The sequence below is a fragment of the Erithacus rubecula genome (genome assembly GCF_903797595.1).
Source record: "Erithacus rubecula genome assembly, chromosome: 13".
Lineage (NCBI taxonomy): Eukaryota > Metazoa > Chordata > Aves > Passeriformes > Muscicapidae > Erithacus > Erithacus rubecula.
Genome location: NC_136665.1, coordinates 13,595,470 through 13,617,052, shown reverse-complemented (window position 1 = coordinate 13,617,052; position 21,583 = coordinate 13,595,470). Strand labels below are relative to the sequence as shown.

Here is a 21,583-nt window from a genome sequence, read left to right as displayed (position 1 = left end):
ACAAATCTGGAGTAAAACATTCTTACAATAAAATGGCTACCTAAAGCCTTTTATAACAAGAATTCTTTTATGGAGCTTGTCCCCCGCTATTAACTTCACTGCTCTCAAAGCAAAATCTGCCAAAATTATTGCTGGAGCAAAAGAAATGCAGAGAGCAGGGAAATACATTTAAGAAAAAAAGAAGAATGAGGGATTTGACTGGTTTGTCTCTTCCTTTTTAAATAACAGATAGATAAATACAGCCCTCAGAGAACCAAACAGTGGGACAGTCCTTCGGTTTTCATGATTCCTGTTACTGTTGAAATCTTTGTGTTCCTGACACTGGCAGATTTTTAAGACTCTGATTTCAAACACATGTAGGGAGGGTGTGTATGACAGTTAATGGAGTCAGCACAAAATGCAAACTGGATAAAAATGGACAAAACAAACCTGGCAGTATTTTAAAAAGGCAGTAATGCAGAGGACCAAATGTTACATAAAAGGCCAGAGTCGGCAGTTTTGCAGAAGAAAGGTTTGTGGAGCCTGTGCTGGCTCTGTCCCTCCACTGGCAGGCTCCCTCCTGAGACCACCATCGAACACCTTTCAGCTGCAGTTGTGTGCAGCTTGTCTAAATATGTAAGATAACTTTTGTGGGCTGCAGCAGCACTTTGGCTGGGGCCCCGAACAAAGAAACACCAGCGAGCTTGGCACAGCACCTTGGGAAGGGATTGCAAATTACTGGAGCATCATATAACTTTCTTTCTTTGGTTTCTGCTTCCTTTTTAGCTAGAATAACAGAGCAGGGTCAAAAAAGCAGCTGTATTTGACTGAAACAATTAATTTAGAGTACTTAAAAATTGGCTGTACAGTTTGGGTGTGAATATTAGCCATTTTCATTTTGTGCCTTGTTTAACATCACATTCAAACTATATAGGCCATTTTGAAAGAAGGTGGATTATACATAAAACATTTCATATGCAGATACTGGCATTATTTTAAATTGCAGATATTTGTCTGAAGCAGAGTGATATATTTAGATCTGTTCTTTTTGTGTTGTCTGTGAAGTTTAATGGTTTTGGTATAATATGATTAATTTAATTTTTAAAAGTGAGCCCATTGTGAAAATCAAAATGCAAAAATAAATTGCAAGGTGCATGGGTTGTTTGTTTAGAATACTTAAGGGGAGGTGAGTTTAGTACAGGATTGACTTCTTTAACCTGCTTCTTACTATTTTTAGAAATTTTGGCCCCATGAAGCATCTGGCTCAGAGCTGGTATTCCATTTAAAAGAAATACACATCTCTATTAGCATTCTCTCCAGTTCACATCACAACAGCTGTATCCCCTGGATGGGTGATGTGCACCTGGCCCCTGTATCTGTGCTGGTGCAAAATGGTTTGGTCATGCAAGAGCTGCAGCGCTGGGCTGTGCAGGGAGAGCTGCAGCTGCTCATCCTCCTTCCCATGGCAGAAATCCACATTTTAAATCACTGACTGAGCAGAAGTCATGTGCATAATGCTTTTCTGGTCACTTGAGCTTGCACAGTGCCATGTCTGATGTCTCTCTCTTCATGTGGTTGTTCCGTTGAGGAGAGATTTGGGGCAAATGGGCTTTCGAGCAGGCACCCAACGGAAGACATTGCTTCAAAGTGTTTAATGAAAGTAAAATTGCCCCTGATTATGGATAGTTGTGAAGGACATTTAATCACTGTGTCTGTTCTCACGCTTGTCAGGGGAACTCTGTGCCCCTGCCTTGGGCAGGAGATTGTAAAAAGCCCAGCCAGACCCTCAGCTCTGTGGAAGCCAGCAGTGCTTCAGTTGGTTCCCACCAGCAGAAAGTCTGCTCTGTGCCCACCTTGCTCAGAGAATGTAATATAGGAAAAAGCTTATTAGTCCAGAATAAAAAATACTAATTTCAGACATGCTTTCTAGCACATATGCTCAAAAAGGTTCACCAGCTAAAGGGCTAGAGGACTCTTGCAATTTCCAGCTGATTTACTCGGCTCTCAGAGCCTTGTCGGCTGAGCAGGAGGATTGACAGTGTATCAGGGCTCCTAATTGAAAAGTAATAAAATCTCTGAGCAAAGCTGGCAAATGAAGGCCTCCAGCCAATTTGTCAGCTTGCAGTCAACTCTGAGGAACCGGGCAGAGCAGCAAGCCATTAAAAATAGTCTGATAATAGCTGTTAAAACATTTTCCGGGCACTGGGGATGGAATGGAAACAGCACAGCCGAACTCCTTGGGAGTGAAAGCAATCAAATCCATCTTGGCCCAAAGGGACAGAGACAATGGGGCAGAAAGCTGTCAAAACAGACAGGAGCCAGTGTGTGCTGCAGGCCACAGGGCTGGGTGGGCTTCACATGCCATGCCCAGGGATGCTGGAGAGGTGCCATGGAGGTGATGTGCTCCCCAGGGAGGTTGTTGCCATCCCCTGAGCCAGCCCTGGTGCTGCCACCTCAACCAGCACCATCGGCAGCTGCTTCTGTCCTGCTGCTGAGAGCACAGGAGGGAGAGGGGGGATTTGGGTCCTGGAAGGGAGGCAGGGTTAGGGGGGCAGCAGGACCCAGCACATACAGTGAAACAGGGGAGCAGACCCTCAAAAATTAATCCTCTGTAGGAAAAACATCAGTGTTTATTCAGCGGGGTTATAGTGAGGAAAATTGCCAGCTACAGCTGAATTAAGTACTGCTAGCAGCTAATTGAAATGTTACATGTTTCAATTTGTCTGATTTCTTTCCAGTGAGTGATGTTATTTATACAGTTTGTATGTAGATAACGATAGACTATACAGAAAATGTAAAGATTGCTACCAATGATCATTACTATGTGAGAGCACTGACACAAATGAGGTTTTTGGAATTACATGCCATCCTTCACAGCTAAATATTGAACAGAAAAACATATATAAAAGAACATTCTCACTCTCATTTAAAACTTTTTTTTTCTTTTTAATTAAGGATTTTTGGTTTTTTTTCCTGGTAAAGAGGGATTTTGTTTTAAAACAAATACAGTTACCATATACTCCTGCTGCGGAAAACTGCATTTTTGTGTCCTTTCAGCCACATTGTTTCAAGGCCACCCAGTTCCCCTAGGAGGCTATAAACAGGGGAAGGATTTAAATCCTATTTTCTTTGTCGAGGATTTGGCAAGAACCCATATAGTAGGAAGCTGAGCACAGACAAAACCAAGTGAAAGGTGTCCTTTAATTCCCCAGCCACTGCTAGAACAAAACCTGCTCCCAGCGGGGTCCTGGCTGGCCGCACCCAGGCTGGCTTGGAGGCTTCATTTCAACTGCTGAATTCGGTGTAGTTTAGTTAACCATGTTGAGATTAATTAATTAGCCCCTAGGAGTTAGTGCCCATAAACGTCACCCAAAGCAGAGAAGTGTGAATACGTTGAGGCTGTTAATTCACCCAAAAATGGCAGCTTGTAATCTAGGCAGAGGAAATTCAGTCTCTCCATCGGGATGACTGGCAGCTCCGACGCACTGTCGGGTTACTGCCTCTGTGACAACAAACTACATATCAATTTAACTTCTTAGCAATGCTTAAAAGAGCATCTTTTTATTTCAGTGAGGTAGCATTTAAAGTTGCTGTTAGGGAAAAAAAAATTGCCGTGGGGAAGACAAACATTGGCATTTGGAGAAAGAACAACGTAACTGGTGTGATACCTAGAAAACCTAGTAAATGTAGAAAAAAAGCTGTAACTTCATTAGAATGGCAGAATCTATTACAATTAACCACAACTATCTAAATAGGAGCTAATTTAATTATGTGAGCCAAAATTCTGTTAACTCATAGCCTATTGTAAGATGCAGAGTGAATTTGTACGTTTGTGTTCTGGTTTTGAGTACAGAATAAATGTACTATAATGAGCAGTTGACAAGATGTTAATTCTAAAATCTTTTGCCTAGATGCAATAATATAGTCCATAACTGATGCAAGTTGACAATGGGAGGTGAAGTGTACTGTATAGCCTGCAAAGAAAAAACTTAATGGCAATGGAGGGAAGAGGAGATACTTGGCTTTCATGCTTCATACTGTATATTTTTTCTGTTATATTTGTCAACTAAAATGTCTTATATCTCTCTAAATGGTGTCTTTCTCTATATGTATAAATGAACAGATGCAGATAGAGCTCAAAAGCATGGCATGGATGAATTTATCTCTTCCAATCCCTGTAACTTTGACCACGCTTCACTCTTTGAGATGGTTCAGCGCCTCACTTTGGACCACAGACTTAATGATTCCTATTCTTGTCTGGCAAGTATATTCTTTGGTCTCTAGTGATATAAACATCAAGCAGCAAAGTCAAAGCTAGTGCAACTGGGGGCTAATCCCCCTGTTGCTGGAAGATTGACTTCTGTTTACACCAGGTTTGAGTATGGCCCAGAGGTGTTTTCTTTTGAGAGGCTGCCTGCAGTGAGCTGACTGCTGTTCTTCTCCAGTCGCACTGTCTTTATCATTTCTGTTTGCAATGTTTCAAATGTTTCTTCCTGCAAAGAGAAACTCCAGTGTGGGAATGTGAAGTAGAGAGCAGTGTTTTGCAGCCTCCTACACTGCCTTCCAGAGTCTTCTGGATGAAAGAACAGGGAAAAGATGACTGTCTGGTACCACCTCCCATGTCAATGGAGTCCCACCAGGAATAACTGTGACCCAGCTTTGTGTCTCTTTATGAGCAGGGGTCCCAAGCAGGTAACAGATGGGGCTGTGTGGATAACTGCAGTGCTGCTGCAGTCTCTCCATGCTCACATAGTTGCATGCCCATCCTGAGTACTCCCATCAGCAGCAGTTGCAGCTCTTTGCCCATGGGAGGACAGTGGCACTGAGATGTTCCAGGATAGCTTGTAGCTGGGGTGCAGTGCTTAGGGGCTCCTATGTACTATAAGAGCCTAAATAACAAATAATCAATAACAATGCACCCTCATCAATTAATTTTTAGCAGTTTGAGTAAGGAGGATAAAGATGCACTTAGTTTTTGAGAAAATGACAGGATGAATCCTTTCTAGAGCATCCTGAAACAGAGGACATGTCCTGAACATGGCATGGGACAGATTCTGACCTGCTGCCCTCCTGCTGTTGCACAGGGTGGCACATTGGGGTGTCGTGGTGGGCTCCTTCAGCAGAAAGACCACACTGTGCCAAGAGCCTTTGCCAGCTGTGCAGCCCCTGGAGCTCTTGAGTGCCTTGCTGTTAAAAGCAGCAGCCTGGGAACACAGCTGAGCAGTTGGCAAGGAGGCTGTGGCTCTCAAATCCTGCCCTCCATGTCCCCCTCCACCATGGTGCTCCTCTCACTGCCCTGCTCCTTGTACCACACACAAGGGCCAACCTCCTCTGAAGCACTGATATCCAGTAAATGCCACTGGCAGTAGTGAGTTGTCACCTTCCTAAGGAGAGGCAGGGCTAGGAGGAACAGTTGTGGACATCCCCTGAGGTAAGGACGGGGTGGGGAAAGGCTGCACCTTACCTGCAGATACCCAAATGGTACAAGTAGGCTTGGTGGGAGCATTGTCAGACCTGCAGCAGGTTCCTCACTGGTTCCATCAAGGTCCTTGCTCTGGCAGGCAGTGACTTTGGCATGCAGCTTCTGCTCCCCACGCATGGCTGACCCTAGGAAGACCATCCCCATCCATGCATGTCTGAGAGGTTGGCTTGCTGCTGGTTTGTCTCTGTGCAGTCTTGGGCCTGGTGAGAGAGCTGTGGCCGTTGAATTAAACTCATGGAGAGGTGAGAGGCCATCACTGAAAATGATTAACAATGTTTTTCTTCAAGAAACCCACCAGCTGCACTTCTGCTTGTTATGGAGATGTTTAGGCCCTTGCTAGAAGCTACCAGAGCGGTGGAGCTCCCCTCAGCACCAAGACTCATCCTCTTCAGAGTGGAGCATCACCAATTAACCATCTTGTTTCAAATAACCCATTACAGTGTTGTAAGGAACAGAATAATGGCCTGTGTTCACCTATGCTTGGTTTCACGTGCTTCTTGAGTTACTTTGCCATGTTTTTGTCCTGATTATGGTGTAAAAACAGACTACCCTCAAAAACTGCAAAGAGTTCCCACTATTCTTGCTGTGTCCTTGGAATGTTGGTGATGGCACTGTGCTGAGTTGGCTGGAGGAGCTGTGAGCCCGTGGTAAGCCTGCTCTGTGTGCCACTGGGCAATTCTTATTCCCTACAGGACATTCCGTGCAAGGTCCCACAGAGTTTTGCCTCGTCACACCTCTTGTTGTTTTCAAACGTGGACGTGGAGATGCCAGGGAAGACTTCACCCTGGCACAGAGGATAACTCAGCATTGCTTCCTTTCTGTGGAACCAGGTTAAACAACACTATTGTGAGCCCAGTTGTGAGCTGAGCAGGGCATCCCTAGGAAAACAAAGAGCCTGGCTGACTCATCCCAGCCACAGCAGAAGTGATGTTTACTGGCAGAGAGCTGTGTGCTGGGGAGGGGGAAGAACACTTTCTGCTAAGCTTACAGAGGGGTCTTGCCCATCATCCACAAATTGATAATACAGTCACTCTCAGAGTATTTCCTGGACTTTTGAGAAGAGTATTCACCTGTTCCAGCTTAGTATGGACCCCACACGTGTGAGTCTTCAGTCTTCTCACTTGGATCTGTGTGTTGTTTCTGAAACTGCCCTCCAGCTCTTCCCAAGAACTCCCCACCCACTGCCAGCATCCAGCTCACACAGCCATCTCTCTGCTGGAGCTGTGTTGTCCATGACGTGTGAGCATTCATAGAATTTGCATTATACAGCACAGCACATACCAGAGGAAGATCTTCAGAGTACCCAACCTAACCAAGATGATGTGAGAGTCAGGTTAAGAGATCCTTGAAGCAGGCAACCAAGATAAAATTCTCTTAGATTTCCTATGATAAATGGAAAAAATCCACTACTGAAATTAGTAATTTCCCTCAAAAACGCTGGTTTTCCCAAAAGTTGCATTTGCCTTTAGACAACTGGCCTGTGTGTCACCAGCCCTGACCAAGCCTTGCTTCTCCCAGCTCCAAAGCTCCCCTGGCATTCCCTGCTGGTGCCTGGGACGTGTCTCCTTACCAGAGCAGTTCAGCTTGTTGAATACAGTCAGTGGAGCTCCTTGTGCCCTGTGCCCTTCCTCCATTGTCCCTTCCAGGCCTCCCCATGCCATTGGATTCAATCTGTGAGGCCACACTGGGCTGCACCTGTCTGCAGTGGGGACAGACACCCCGCGTGCCATTGCTGTCAGCTGCGTTTGCCAGGCTGGCTGGCTCAGCCTGTTGGGCCAGGCAGATCTTCACCAAGAGCCAGGATCTGCCTGAAGATGTTGGGGATCTGTCTCAATACTGCTTGTCATCAAACCTTGGGGTTTTTTCTGGAGTTGTGGGGAGCAGCATTTACTGCTCCATTGGATCCCCATTCAGCAGCAAGTGTTTTATTTCCTACCTCTGCTATGCAATGGAAAACCTCCTGGTCCTCCTGGGCTCTGGATCTGCTGCCTGTGCACTCATGAGGTCTGGGGCTCATCACTGATCCTCTGATCTCTGTTCATGCTTCCCCTCATTGCACCATGGCAGCGATTTTGGGTGTTTACCATCCTCCCTTCTGTTCTCTGAGAACCAGCACATCACAGACCCCAGTTCAGGGGAGCAATGTGGCATGCTCCAGATCGCTGGGTTCAGCCTCTGCTTCCTTTGCCTCAGACTCTCATACTTGACTCCAGTGAAATCAGTGCCAGCCTTCCCATCACTGTCAGTAGAGCCAAGGTTTCACCCCATAGGGAGAAATGAGTTCTTTCTTTGTACTAGGTGAATATAACAATTTCAGCTGCACTTCTACCCCCATATCCAAAACCAGAGCAATCATGGCATTTCCATATTTTTACCATGCCTGATCACCAAACACTTACGTGAAGAGAGACAAGAGATGGTCTAGGATGTAACAAACAAGCAACATAAAGAACTCCAGAATCAAGCATAATACCACCAACCATAAAGCAGACAAAAATACCATTAAAAGGGGTAAAGGCAAATATACCCCTCCCAAAAAATAGCCTTCCAGAGGGCCGTCCCATCTGCATTGTTCTGTGTCTTCATTTTGAAATGTGCACTTCTAGTGATCCCAGCACTGTAGCTACTCCCTATATCTATCATTTTCCCCTCATTATTTTAATTCTTTTCTCAATCTGTTTTGGAGTTGGCCCAATAAGGATGAGCAAATCCTTCTCTATGTCTTTGAGCTCTTAATTGATATTTCTTCAACTCTTTTCAAAGCAGCTATTTTGGCATCTAGAAAAGATTTGGTGTCATCTGAGTGGTAGAAAATATATTTTAATCTTTCACAGCAGTGTTGTTTCTAAGATGTAGCATTTGGGGTAACAGATGGGGTGGCAAAGAAGTTGCCTATAGGGGCAGTGCTCTGCCTCAACTACTCTCCCGCCCGCTGCAGGAACTTTTCAATTAAACGATGAAAGATTTTGCAGCTTGATGCATTCCAGAGCTGCGTCTTAGCAATTGTTTAGCACCCAAATTTCCATGTAAATATTGACGATTTTGCAGCGTTCTGAAAAGCAATCTACGCGATTATTCCTGTTCTCGTTAGCCCCATTCCTGAAGGCAGAGGCACGCTCCCCTTCAGCTGTCCCAGGACCTTCACCAGAGCCATCCCCTTGCAGGGAAGGGCATCCTCCTTGGGAGTCTGGACCTTGCACCACAAGCCTTTTGTCATCCCCCCTCAAGACTGATACAAAGAAATGATCCGAGGGTCCTGGATGAGCAAAGGAACCCTGCTCTGGAGCAGAGCTCCCCTCGTTTGGGTGCCAAGGAGCTGGGCGATGTCAGAGCGTGTTGCCAGCAGCACAAAATAACATGGGAAACATCCCTTTCTGATACTGCAGAATTGCCTTTCTCCACCTGCAGGACATTCCTACCTGCCAGATGCAAGAGAAGTCATTTTTCAGTGTAATCCTCAGTCCTCTTTCCCTGATCAATCTTCCTGCTCCCTGCCAAATGTACAATCCCATCCTCAGAATGAGACTACTGTTTCACACTGTTTAAATAACCAAACCTTGTCATCTCTTAAAGGTGTCTTTTTTTTTCTTTGTATTTTTTTGCTAGGCGCTGATGTGAACTGGCCTAACTTTTCAGCATTTTAAATCACATTTCCCTTTAATGGTAGCATAATACATTTTTGTTAATAATTGCACTGAGTATATGCTTTGTTTGAGTGATGATGTACAGACTGTATTGTTTGAGTGACCTCTCTCCTTTTTCCTTAATGTAGCCTTAGGTTTGTATTTCTTTTATTAGAACAGTTGACCACTACACCTCCAAATCTGATAGCCTTTGTATTTAATAACTTATATTTAAAATCAAGTCTCTTTATTTCTAAACAGGGCTGGTTTAGTCCTGGCCAGGTCTTTGTGCTAGATGAGTATTGTGCACGTAATGGAGTGAGAGGCTGTCACAGACATCTCTGCTACCTCAGAGATTTGCTAGAGCGCGCAGAAAACGGAGCTATGATTGACCCCACCTTACTTCACTACAGCTTTGCCTTTTGTGCATCACATGTTCATGGCAACAGGTAAGGAATTCTTCTTGGCTAGCAGTGCCCTGCCAACCAGGGATGACTTTGTCAAATACAGGTTTCCTTGGATAATGCACAACAGTCCCCAATTTGTTTTCACAGTGGATGTTTGGCAGCAGCACTTCTAGTGGCATAGTCGGTTTGTTTGTTTGTTTCATTGCTTGTTTAATGTAAGCAGTAAAAATGCACATAGAGGATCCAGAAATGAAGGTTTTTAACTTACTTGCCCAGGCACTTGATAAGATGCAGTTCTGAACAAGATACGGTTGCAGTCTCTGTGACTGTCATGGGTTGAATAAATAGAAGTAAATGATACTCTGTACTGATTTAATTGCTGTGCAGGAGGATCTGACAAGTTGTAGCAGTGAAATTTTCAGCAGTATCAAACTTCAGTGCTCAGAAGGGCTTTAAGCCCTTGGGCACCTATGTCTCATTTAAAGCCCACGTGACATCAGTTCAGAAATTGCTTAGACATAACTGAAAATTTTATCTTGCACTGTTACAAAGCAATTTCAGTTTCAGAAGAAGACAATTCCTTTCTCTTAAATGTGACAAACCTTTTGATGGGAAAACTGGAGCTGTGCTTTTCCCCCCCTCAGTTTATTTTGTTGACAGCTGTAGCATCTATTCTTTTTCTGCTTTTTTCTGTTAATTTATATTGTATATTTTGAGATACCACTTTTTATCCTACATATGTTGCTGAAGAAAGGAATGTCATAAAATAATTAGGTGTTTTCATATACCCTCTGGTAAATACCACCCTGAATTACGACACACATTGCCCAGGTTTCACATTGCAAGGCTGTCGCTTGCTTTTGCAGTTACTTTCATACATCTTGTCATGGAAACCAAGTTTTGCTTCCTTAGTTTCTTTTTTAGTTCTGACTTTCCGTTGCTCATTCGTTCTTTCTTTGCCAATTGTTATATGATTTCGGTTGTTTCCTTTCAGCTTAATTTCCTTTTGTTTCATTTTGAGGTTTTTCATGCTTTCTTCTCGTTTCTTTCGCTTTTGCTGCCGGCCTTGCCCCCCGCATTTCAATCACTCCCCCAAGCCAACTCATGGCAGAATTACTTGGTGGGTCACAGCCAAGTGCAGACGGTGAGGGGGGCAAAGCCTCTGCCGCTGAAACGGAGACAAAAAAGGATTCCAAAAAGGAGTCCAAAAAAAAGAAGGAGTCCAAAACCCAGCCGAATCCAGAGCCGAAAAGGTAAGCGAAAGTGTGCAGTGCACAGGAGTGTGTTGCAGAGGGCTCCTCAGCCACTGAGCACACTGGGCTCAGAGAGACCTGACTGCAGCATTTGGGTCTCACTCTCTCCTGGGAGCTGGATAGCCTTTGGGCACCCATAGGGGATCAGACACTTGGGTTTTTAGGTGTATGTGTTTAGAAGATGGCTCACGTGGTGTTTAGGGGATGGCAGCGGGCAGTGGAAGTGGCTGCCCCATTGCCCTTTGTCTTAGGCAGGACTCATCTCAGCAGACAGCTGGTGTGGGAACAGGACTTGGCTCAAAGCCCATCTGGCCCATAACAGAGAGGAAGTGGGATGCTCATCACAGCTACTCCATGTACCTCTGCATGGGGTCCAGCACAGCCAGGGCTGAAGCTTTCTCTTCATCAGGGTTGGTGGCAGGATGTATCTGATGGTATGGGTCAAGGTGACAACCTCCCTTTCTCTCTGTGTGGGGCTGGAGAGTTGTGGGCTCAGGAAAATATCATGCTTTCAATCCAGTCCCATGCTGTGCAGCTGTCCAGGGTTGTATTTGGGGAGCTACTGGGCACTGCCAGAGGGGCAGTTTGGCCACAGATGGGCTATTCCAGTCACTCATTTAAAATATTCCAAGAAAGGAATGAGGTGTCTTGTTATAACTTAGTTGTCTTTAGCTGACAGTTGACTTCACATCCGAAAGCTGAAGGTTCATGTTCATTCTTGGTCTGTGCCGTCTCTGTGTTGCCTGGGGATCGCGGGAGGCTGTGTGGGAGCTGCAAGGCTGCAGCATTGCGCGTTCCCACCGAGGGCAGGCTCTGCTTAACACCCAGCAGTTTGCTATGGAGTCTGCGGGGTGCAGCGTCTGGCTTTTGCTACCAGAAGGTCACAGAAAGGGACCACAGGAGGTCTCGGGGAAAAACGCGACTCCGGATCTTTCGTGTCTACTCTAAGCAATCTGAATATCTGAGTGGAAGAGTCACGATTTCTTTTCAGAGAGCTGTTGAGGCCACATGCATCATGCATTTGTGAGCTGGCTGGCAGAGAGCAATGGGAAGCCAGTATTTAGCCGTGCAGTCCTTACTGGCAGTTGTGATGTGTGTAAAGCCACACTCGCTTTAGCTCTGTCCCTCCCTCCCACCTGCTGTGTCCATACATTAGTCATTGCCTTATGACTGGCCCTGCTCTCCCCAGGAAATTTGGAGTTTGTGGCAGAGCTGAAACTTGCCATGTGAAAGTTGTCAAGGTGGCACACCTGGCCCAGGACCCAGCACAGCACCCAGCAGAACATCTTAGAGCGGCCATGCACTGCATTGTTGGTGGTGGTCTGGGAAAGACTGAGTTACAAAACATTTTTATGTTTAACAAAGGCTTCTTTTTCCATCAAATCTGAAAAAAGTGTTGATTTTCTTCATGAAAAAGAGTTCCTTCACTTTTAGACAGTAAAAACCCCTGAATGAGTGGTTTAGCTTTCCCCAGGATGAAGTTGGCTGTCAGACAGAATATGCCACCCAGTAATGAAGGTCGAGCAGGGAGCTAATTTCATGTGGCTATCAATCTCCTGTATTAGCAGCAGACAGTGATGGAGCTGAGGTGGGCTGTCTGTTTGTATCGTGTTTGCATCAGGTCAGGCAGCGAGACAACAGTCGCTGGCAGTCAGCGGGAAGTGCAGGCAGGCTGTGGATGCTGAGGACAGCCTGAAGGTCAGGGCTGACAGGATGACAGGTGTCAGTGTGGGGATGATGCCTCCTCGCCTCGGCAGCACTGCCAGCACGGGAGCAGGAAGGCTGCTGCTGGAAATGCAGCCCTAGCTTGGGGCTGGCCCTGTGGCTGCAGCAGGTGGAGTGGGCAAAATGGGATTTCGTGGAGAGTTTGGAGCCCTGTTGCCTTATATGTCAGAGTTTGGTCTCCCCCCTTCTTTGGGTTCTTGTGTCTTATTCAGACTCCTGACGGATCTCTCCATACCAAGGCTGTAAATCACTGCTGTTTGCCTGCCAAACATAATTTTTAATTTCATTTTTTTAAAAGTAGAAATGTGTTAAATGTAAATTACTTGCCCTAAGTTTCACCTCCTGAGACATCTGACTATGCAAGTTCAGGGTATGAGGAAAACAGGGACCAGCAAGAGCAATATCCACAAGGTTTACTTGCCTCAGGTACTTCCTCTTCACTGAGACTGAGCAACTCAATGCTTTTTAATAATTGTGGTCACTCATTAGTTGGTAATGGAGTTTTGTCTACTTGATATCACAGGATGCCTTTTGTAAAGACCTATCATTATGAAAAAATATGATTTCTGATGTGTTTACATAGGTGACAGGTAGTAAAGGCACAAAATTATCCAGACATCCAACAACACACATTGGGTATTTATTGATGTCTCTTTGCTTTTGGTACCACCATTATGTTGCTTTTCTTTATCAATAGTACTCCAGAGAACTAGCAAAGGCAAGAGCAGGAAAAGACATTGATTTGGGATAAAATTTTGGAAGGATTTACATGGCCACCAAGGTCTTTCCCTACCTTCTCTCTCCCTGTTTCCACTGTCCTTGTGTTGGGGGCCTGGAACAGTACTGCCAGTGTTGTTTGGCACACAGAGAAGTGATGGAGGAGCCTCACTGCTTCCCTGTCTGCACATGGGAGAAGCATTGTGGAACAGAAAGCTGAACTCATCTTTTTTAAGTCCAAAGTTAGTGTCTAAGTCTTGAGCAGTGGCTTCTGCCCCTTGCAAAGAATGGCCTTGGTTTCATTTGTGCAATTTTTTTGTTTTTGCTTAGGCATAGAATAGTATTATTTTTAAATTTTAAAGTTAGCACTATGAAGAATTCTTTTTGTGCTTGTTAATCCTAAACTTTCACAGATCAGACTTAAATATTGATCGTTTGCATGCTAAATATTAGCAGACTGAGCTTATCAAAATCAGGATGCTGGAGTGAATTCCCTCCAGTCTAATAACAACCAAGCACCATAATTTTCTGGAAGTTGTTAAATGACTATTTATTTACGGTCCAAGCAGCTACAACTCTCTCTGTTAATTAATTGGGTATATTAGTGACTCCCCTTTCTTCTGTAAACTGAATTTTATGGCCTCAAATTTGTTTTCAAGAAGAAGTGATTTTGTAAGCTGATGTTATCAATTTGCTTTCAGTACTCTTTGTACAACTGTAAAGCCAGCAGAAATATGTTATTGTCATAAACCTTCAGGAACTGAAAACTCTTCATGACATACCTGCAGTTTTTTCCATAGTGTTGTAAATACATATCTGGTCTGTTTCACATAAAGATTTCCTCACAGCTAGCCGAAACAAAAGAAATACAGGATTGTTTTTGTGCCTTAAGCACGATATCTTCGTGTGCTCCCCTAGAGCTTTGTGTTGAGTTTCTGTGTCTCGTTCAGATGCCCAGGTTCAGTCTGGCAGGGTGTGATGCTCTGCCCTGTGGTGAGGTGCTGGCTCTGTCCCACCCAGCACCGTGGGGACACAGCAGGTGCTCCCACTGTCTGTCGGATGGGATGTGCTGCCTGTGCTAAGGGCTGGGTTGCCAGCCACCAGCAGGTCACCAGGATTCATCACAAAGGGTGCAGGATGGCAGGGCTCAGGAGCCGTGCGTCGGGTGCGGATCGCACATGGGAATCGATCAGCTGTGACTTGGCTCGGCGCTGTGATGTGGAGGAGAGCCCGAGCACAAGGAAGGCAGGAGTTGGGAGATTAAATGGTTCCCATGCTTGGCAGCACCTCACAGGTGGCAGGGGCAGCGCCCAGGAACACTGGGCTGAACAAAGGGCTTGTCACCGATGCTTCCCACACGGGGTGAGTCCCCAGAGAAAGCGGCTTTGGGGAAAATCAACGTTTGCTGAACACGCTTTTTTCCTCGGGGTGTAGGCAGGTGAAGTCTCCCAGGTCTGGCCTGCTGGGCGAGATGTGAGGCAGCCGTGATGCTGCCCACATCCCCAGAGCCCGTCCTCGTGCAACCAGTGGGGCTGCAGGCAGCTCCTCCTGCGAGGGATCCTGCGAAAGCCTCTCCTGACACATGCCGTCCAAGGCACTAATCATCGATGTTTACTGTATAGCTCATATGTGCTGCACCTGGCAGCCAGCAAGGGAGCTGAAGGCAGCACGTGTTTTATATTTGAGTTGTTACTTAAAAAATCAAATTATTTGCATCAGTTTTTGACATTGTTTTTTTTCCCTTGGCTCTGCATGCCAGGGCTCACAGTGCGTGCAAAGATCTGTTTGCTACGTGTAAGCAATATTTTCCCCAGTAAAAAAAAAAAGTGTAGACAAGTTAAACATAAAAGGTGTAAAAGATGATATGTCTTTTCATTTAGAAGCCGACGTGGTATTTCATGGAGGCTTATGTCAAAGAGATTAACGCGCTGGAGCTATACTGTGTATTTATAATTGCATACAAATGCATGCTATTGCTTCGTATATTAGTCTTTGTTAAAAAATCATTTTGATATATTTGTTTTAGCAGCATAACTAGCCCTGGGGGCACCGGGTATAATTAGAAAAGGGCATGGGGGGAGGCGGGACTTGTAGAATAAAGCAGTGGCCTTAGGATCACAGGTCCTAATTATAATTTATAATTAACCCCAGAATTTGCACAAACCATCTAAGCTAAACAAGGACTATCATTTTTGCTGTTTAAATTGCAACCCTTTTTTTTTTAATTTCACCACCTGCTTTGTTGATGTTGTTGTTTTTGTGGCTTAAAACTTAAAAACATGGGGGGATTAGGAAAGTGGCATTTAAAACTTTTCATATGAAATATTTACAGTGGGAATTTACTAGTTTAGAGCCAACACAGTGAATCTGCAGCAGAAGGAGTGATCTGAAACTTGTTTACTTATAATTAAAAATCTCGTTAGTTATTTTTCTTGCCTTTTTTGCCCTTCTGCTTCCCTCTCTGCCCACAGCTTCTGCCGTACACCTCAAGTACCCGTGAGCAGGAGCTGTAGAGAATTGGATGGAATTGTCTCCACACAGATGGAGACATTAATGTTGTTTGTCCAACTGGATTCATAGACCCAAACCCATTTTGTCCCTCGTGCATTTGTATATATCATGTACATCCAAAACTTCTGTTCCACCCTTTTGCTCTCCTCTCACTTCTCATCACTGCTTCAGTGCAATAGTGATGTGGTTGTGGATTGTGTGTGAGAACATCAGTTCCTGCAGCTTTGAGACATGCTTGCTGGATGAATTGATGCTTCTGTGCATGAGATCAAATAGCTGGTATCAAAGTTGAGCTGGAGACCTTTGCTGAAAACAAAATTGCCAATAAGCATCAGAATGAGCTGTGCAGCTTGAGCTTCTCCTGGGGATTTTTTTTCAGCCCCATCAGCCATGTACTGAAATTGTCTAGAGCACAGAAGTGAATCTTAAATTACAATGATGCTAAGCTATATACCCTTTGTGTTCTTGCAAAAGGGAAAATAAATATGTTCCCTCAGAAAGATTATATTTTCAAAGTATATTTGACTTGAATATTTAATTAGGTTTCAAAATTATCGAGCTAATAAATTAAGTGGAAGGCTTTGGGTAGTGTTTTTCCAGTTCTATCTATATCCTGCATTTGTCACTAATTAATGAGTTTCTAGTGCTTCAGCTTCTGGGAAGATGAGCAACAAAGATTAACATAACTAGTAAATCCAAAGATGTGCAACTGGGTTATAGTATTTGAAATTTGACAAAAACATCAGAAGTATTATTATTTGTGACATGGCTCAAGATGGGGGATTGTGAGGAAAGCAAAGATGACAGAACTGGTGCTAACCACTGTGACAACAACTTGAAAAGCAGCCGACATGACATCTTTCCTATCATGCTGCCGAAAATGTCAACTTTGTGAAGGACAGTGAGAAAATGGTTTGCCGAAAATCTGAAAGGTAGATTCAAGAGATGCTCATCATGTCAGATGCAATATAGTCCACAGCTGGGTGAGAAAGGGAGTCCTTGCTGTGGTGATGGCTCTCGCTTGGCAGGCCCTTCCAGACATCCACACTGCTCCAAAAATGGCTACAGCTGACCTGTAGAGTGTCTCAAGTTTGCATGAGACATGAGAGCAGCTTGTGCTTACACCCAGCATGGAGGGACCAGTGGCCAGAGCCACTGGGTTGGTGTCTCCTGGCGCACACAGGTCCCAAGAAAGGGGAAGGATTAAGCTTTCATTGTGGGTGTGTGAGACTTAGGGGTTTGGTTGACATCCCTTCAGATGTTGTGACTTGGGCAAAAGCCACATTGGCCAGAGGTTTTGTCTCCAGAGCCCACCCTTTGTCTTTGTGGGGGTCAGTGATGCTCCCAGAGCTGCCACTGTCCAGCCAGGACACAAGTGATGCTGTCAGGTCAGCCTGTGCTGGGTGTCCACCACGAGCTGGTACCTGGTGAGTGCTTTGAGTACAGTGAGAAGCTGAGATTGATGTGAGAGGGCTGTGACCCAGCCCCAGCTGTCAGATCCTGCCATTAAATCTCACCAGTTGAGGTTATTGACCCAGCAAAGGGTAACACAATTTTCAGACCATTTCCAGTCCCACAGCAAATCACTGCCAGGGCAGGCAGCTTTTACTCCCTCGTTTGTTAGTGCTGATACAATTAACCCAGTGACATTCTGAGCTGTTGTGGGTACAGGGCAAGGAACAAATGCCAAAAGTCAAATGAGAACTTCAACCCTGCACCTTAATATATGGTATTTATTGTGGTCTGCCTTGAATTATCTCTCTCTGCCTGGGAGCAAACCAGGCACTGTGAGGTGCACAGCATCACAAAAGGCATGGACATCTCTATCTGAATATTAAATATTTTATGGAACTTTGGAATAAATTATATTAAGCATGTTAAGACATTAATTTTTGCTCAATATCTAATTTGGGTTTTTTGTGGCTTGCTCATTTTTTTCAAAATAACTAGTACTAATTAGTTACTAATGAGACCAGATCCATACTTCCAAAATTGTTTATGAAATGTGTTCCCCAGCTGAGACATTTTATCCAAGTTTCAGCCTAAATCTTTTTTTCCTGTTTTTTTCCTTAATACACAACTGAATTTGGCAAATAATCAAATAAAGATTCTGATTAAATGCTGTTTAACTTTAAATACATGCCCTGGTATTCAAGTCTTTTTCTGTGTCCATGTTGCAAGTTTTATTTAATGTATATTTAGCTTTAAAATTTTGCAGTAAATATCATGTACGGTTTGCAAGTTCCTCTTCCCAAATGTTTTAATGGTTTATTCACCTGTGTTGGAATATCAGAGTTCATATTTATGATATTAAGAGCTTACTAAATGTAGGGTCGAGGAGAACTGATTTTTTAGATTTTAATTTTTTTATAGATTTTTTTTTCTTTTTAAGTTTAGGGCCTTTGATTTTTTAAGAGGAAAATAAAGCCAACCAATTAACCCCTGACAGGAGGTTCATTAGAAGCTTTGTAATCCCTTGCCAAGTCTTTTGTAAAGCCAAACCAGTCTAGTACTGCGGATTTATGCAGCTTAAGCTGAACACTGGGGGAGGCCTTTAAGTAAGAACATTTGGTCGATTTTAAGATGTCTTACATTACCTAAAGATTGCCTGTGCCAGCAGAGCTGCCCAGGAGCACACAAATCCTTAGACTTTGCTCTCCAGCAGTGGAAGCAGTGCCAGTGATTGTGTGCCTGGCTGATCCCTTTGGTGGATGGATGGATGGATTGGAGTCCCTCTCTCCTCTCTCCTGGGATGCTGCTGCACAGGGGCTTTGCTGTGTGGGTGTGGGGAGGTCTGGGGTGGGTTGGCATCAGCAGAGGTATGGGACAGAAGAGCACAGGGATCACGGCATTATCCAGCCTCCAGGAAGAGCCTCAGCAGGGATTGTCTGCACACTGTGCTCAGTGAAAGATGAGAAATATCCCAAGGCAGCAGGACCTGGGTGGTTCCCAACACACTCCTGTGCACTCCTCAAATAGAGGAGCATCGAGTAGTCTGAGGAAATTTGCAATAAATTGCATAATGTGTTCATTTTTATAAATTTAAATTGAATGACAGAAGAGGCATTGCATTTTCAATGCAAAATGCATGTCATTCCTTAGGCACATTTTGGCAGAATATATTGAAGATGGTTCACTTCAAGAAACCTCTATAATGGGGTGTTTCAGCAGCAAGGAAGGAGTGCAGAATTTTATATTCTCTTTATATATGTCATTGATATTCTTTTATACTGTGAATTGTGTAAATTAGCAGCTGAATTTTCTGGAGAAATTCAGTCCCTCTTTTGCCAGCAAACAGATCAATCCTGAAATGAGAGCTGGCATTGCACTCCCTCCATATACCTGTATTTAGAGGGAAATCTGCTTTTCCCCACATCTTTCATTATGAAAATATTAAAAGGGTGGGGGCGATGTCCACATCTAGATTATCACTGTGAGAGAGGATAGTTGTTCATTTGTTTATTTTTGGTACTTTCACAACAATGCTGCTGCAGCCACACCCCCTCTGTCCCAGGTCTCACAGCTGGTGAGGGTCCTTTTGGAGAGGGCAGTGTGCTGTGGGATGAGGTCCCAGGGAGCTGAGCTGGGGTCACTGTGGTGTTTCTCCTGCAGGCCTGACGGGATAGGAACCGTGACCGTGGACGAGAAGGAGCGTTTCGAAGAGATCAAGGAGCGGCTCCGCGTGCTGCTGGAGAATCAGATCACACATTTCAGGTAAGGGCACAGAGCCCGGGTGGAGCACGACAGGAATGATTCCCTCACAAGCTCCCTCCTTTAAGCAGCAAAGCCAAAAGGCAGGTTTTGAATGCACACAGCAATTTTGCATAAGTGACACAGACCTACACAGGGCAGTGAAGCATGTTTATAGCTGGCGTGTGATTTTAAATATATATCCTTTAAAAGATATTTCAAACCATCTTGCTCTCATAGGCATGGGAAAGCTGTGGATTTTTTCTAAAATATAACAACAAAAAATCCCTTATCCTCTTGTTTCTCTGTTACTTTCTGCTCAGTTATTACCCGTTTACTTTCTCTCTAGTATTTGCAAGCAGGGCTTTCTGCAGGGATGTCACAGTATGGAAAGGTTTCATACCCCTTCCCCCCAAAAGGGATAAATGACCCCCAGCACACTGGTCAGGTCAGGCAGTCTGTGCACATTCACACACAGAGAGGTGATGTTACCTACACCCTGGTGCATTGTCAGGTCTCCAGCTGGAAGTAATGTCCTTTCCAGAGGAGCTTTTTCCCCTCATTTTTAGAAGAAGATGTTATTATCTCTCCAAGGAGATCTAAAAACTCCCCAGGTGACACCCAGATTTAAGAAAATGCTCAAACTGTCAGCTTATTACTAACCCATATTTTCTGTACCAACAAACCCTTTCAGAAGGTTAGCCTATAGAAAGATGGCTCATTCCAGGCAGAGAGACTAGAGAATTGCTTGAAAAAATTTAGGAAAGCATGCTTATAGCTGAGGAAAGGCTTGTTCATGTGCACTTGGTCTAAAGCTAAGATGATGTGCTTTTTCTAGGTACTGCTTTCCATTTGGTCGTCCAGAGGGTGCACTGAAAGCCACTCTGTCGCTGCTGGAGAGGGTAAGCACAGAAATAGCAGAGAGTAATTACAATTACCTGTTTTCATGTATTCTTCCATTTCAAAATCCTTGAGGAGCTGTTGGCTTTGAATAGGACATGTAATTAATGATATCTTATGCTGAAGTGTGGGGCTTAGGTGGGGTTGGTGCCTCCTGCCTCAGCTGAGGGCTGTGTAGCCTGACCACTAAAGGCAGCACATCCTGTGTCTGTGTTGTCAGGTGAGGGTGAAAGGTCTGCCTGGCAAAGATCCACATCACAGACCCTTATCAGCAAGGCCTGTTTGCTGCCTGGTGAAATTCCCATCTTGAGGCAGACTTGTTCCCTCTAGATGTATAAACCTGCTCATCATGATCCTCCCCATCCCCATTCCAGCATTCCTGCTGCTTCAACATCCTTTCCACCTCTGCTAACCTGCAGCGTGGCCAAGTCCAGACCTAAACTCAAGTCAGTCAGTAGAGTCTGAGAAGGGCAAAACATTGCCTGGCACTGGGCAAGTTGTGATAGATCTTAATGTCATACCCTGAAAAATCATCACAGACTTCAGGGCATGCCATACGGTGTAGATGCAGAAGGGGAATAATACAGTCCCACATCTTAGTCTGGACAAGGTGACCTTGTAGTGAGTCCTGTGGATTGTACACATGCCCTGAGAGCCACACAGCACTAGCATAGGAATGGATGTTTGTGCTGGGCTTGGAGAAAAGCGGTTCTGTGTGCCACAACAAATCAGATTTTCTTGTGTCAAGGTTCTGATGAAAGACATAGTTACTCCGGTCCCTCAAGAGGAGGTAAAAACAGTCATCCGTAAATGCTTGGAGCAAGCAGCTCTAGTCAATTATACTCGACTATCAGAGTATGCCAAAATTGAAGGTAAGGCTCTTTCTTTCTGAAATTACAATTTTTCTTATATTTCTAGGTGGCAACTTAGGTGGCTGAGAGCTCTTTAAAAAAAGCTCATTTGCTATTTACTCTCTTGTCGATAAAACTGTTGTGGTATTTTTGTGGTATTGGCTTCGGAAGCAGTTAGGAAGGGAAGTTATGCAAATCATTTCTTTTTCTGGAAAAGAGAGAGGAAACAGTTAAAGAGAACTGTAGCTTTTTTTTCTTTTGATCGTTAGTGCATTTGGCCAGTGGTGTAGTATTCAGACTCACGTCGTGGCTTTAAAAAACAAATTGAGAAATACTTGCGATGTCATCTTTACAGCTGAAGGTACAGTGCAGCTAATTGCTTGTGACACTTCAGGAGACAAATGAAAATAAAAAAGCTGAAAAACTGTTTAATCTATGTTTAATC

The 21,583-nt window shown here is 44.4% G+C and overlaps 1 protein-coding gene across 7 annotated transcripts in view; it reads left to right on the top strand.

Moving 5' to 3' along the window:
- CADPS (calcium dependent secretion activator) overlaps positions 1-21,583 on the top strand; it is a 202,290-nt gene that overhangs the window by 113,469 nt on the left and 67,238 nt on the right. For 6 of the 7 annotated variants that reach the window (XM_079316651.1, XM_079316650.1, XM_079316648.1 and 3 more), the window contains exons 12-16: positions 4,103-4,239; positions 9,346-9,533; positions 19,310-19,411; positions 20,226-20,289; positions 21,036-21,159. In XM_079316651.1, coding sequence (XP_079172777.1) covers positions 4,103-4,239; positions 9,346-9,533; positions 19,310-19,411; positions 20,226-20,289; positions 21,036-21,159 — 615 coding nt within the window. Of the gene's footprint in view, positions 1-4,102; positions 4,240-9,345; positions 9,534-10,588; positions 10,745-19,309; positions 19,412-20,225; positions 20,290-21,035; positions 21,160-21,583 lie in introns of all 7 variants that reach the window. The other variant, XM_079316645.1, reaches the window with a different exon arrangement.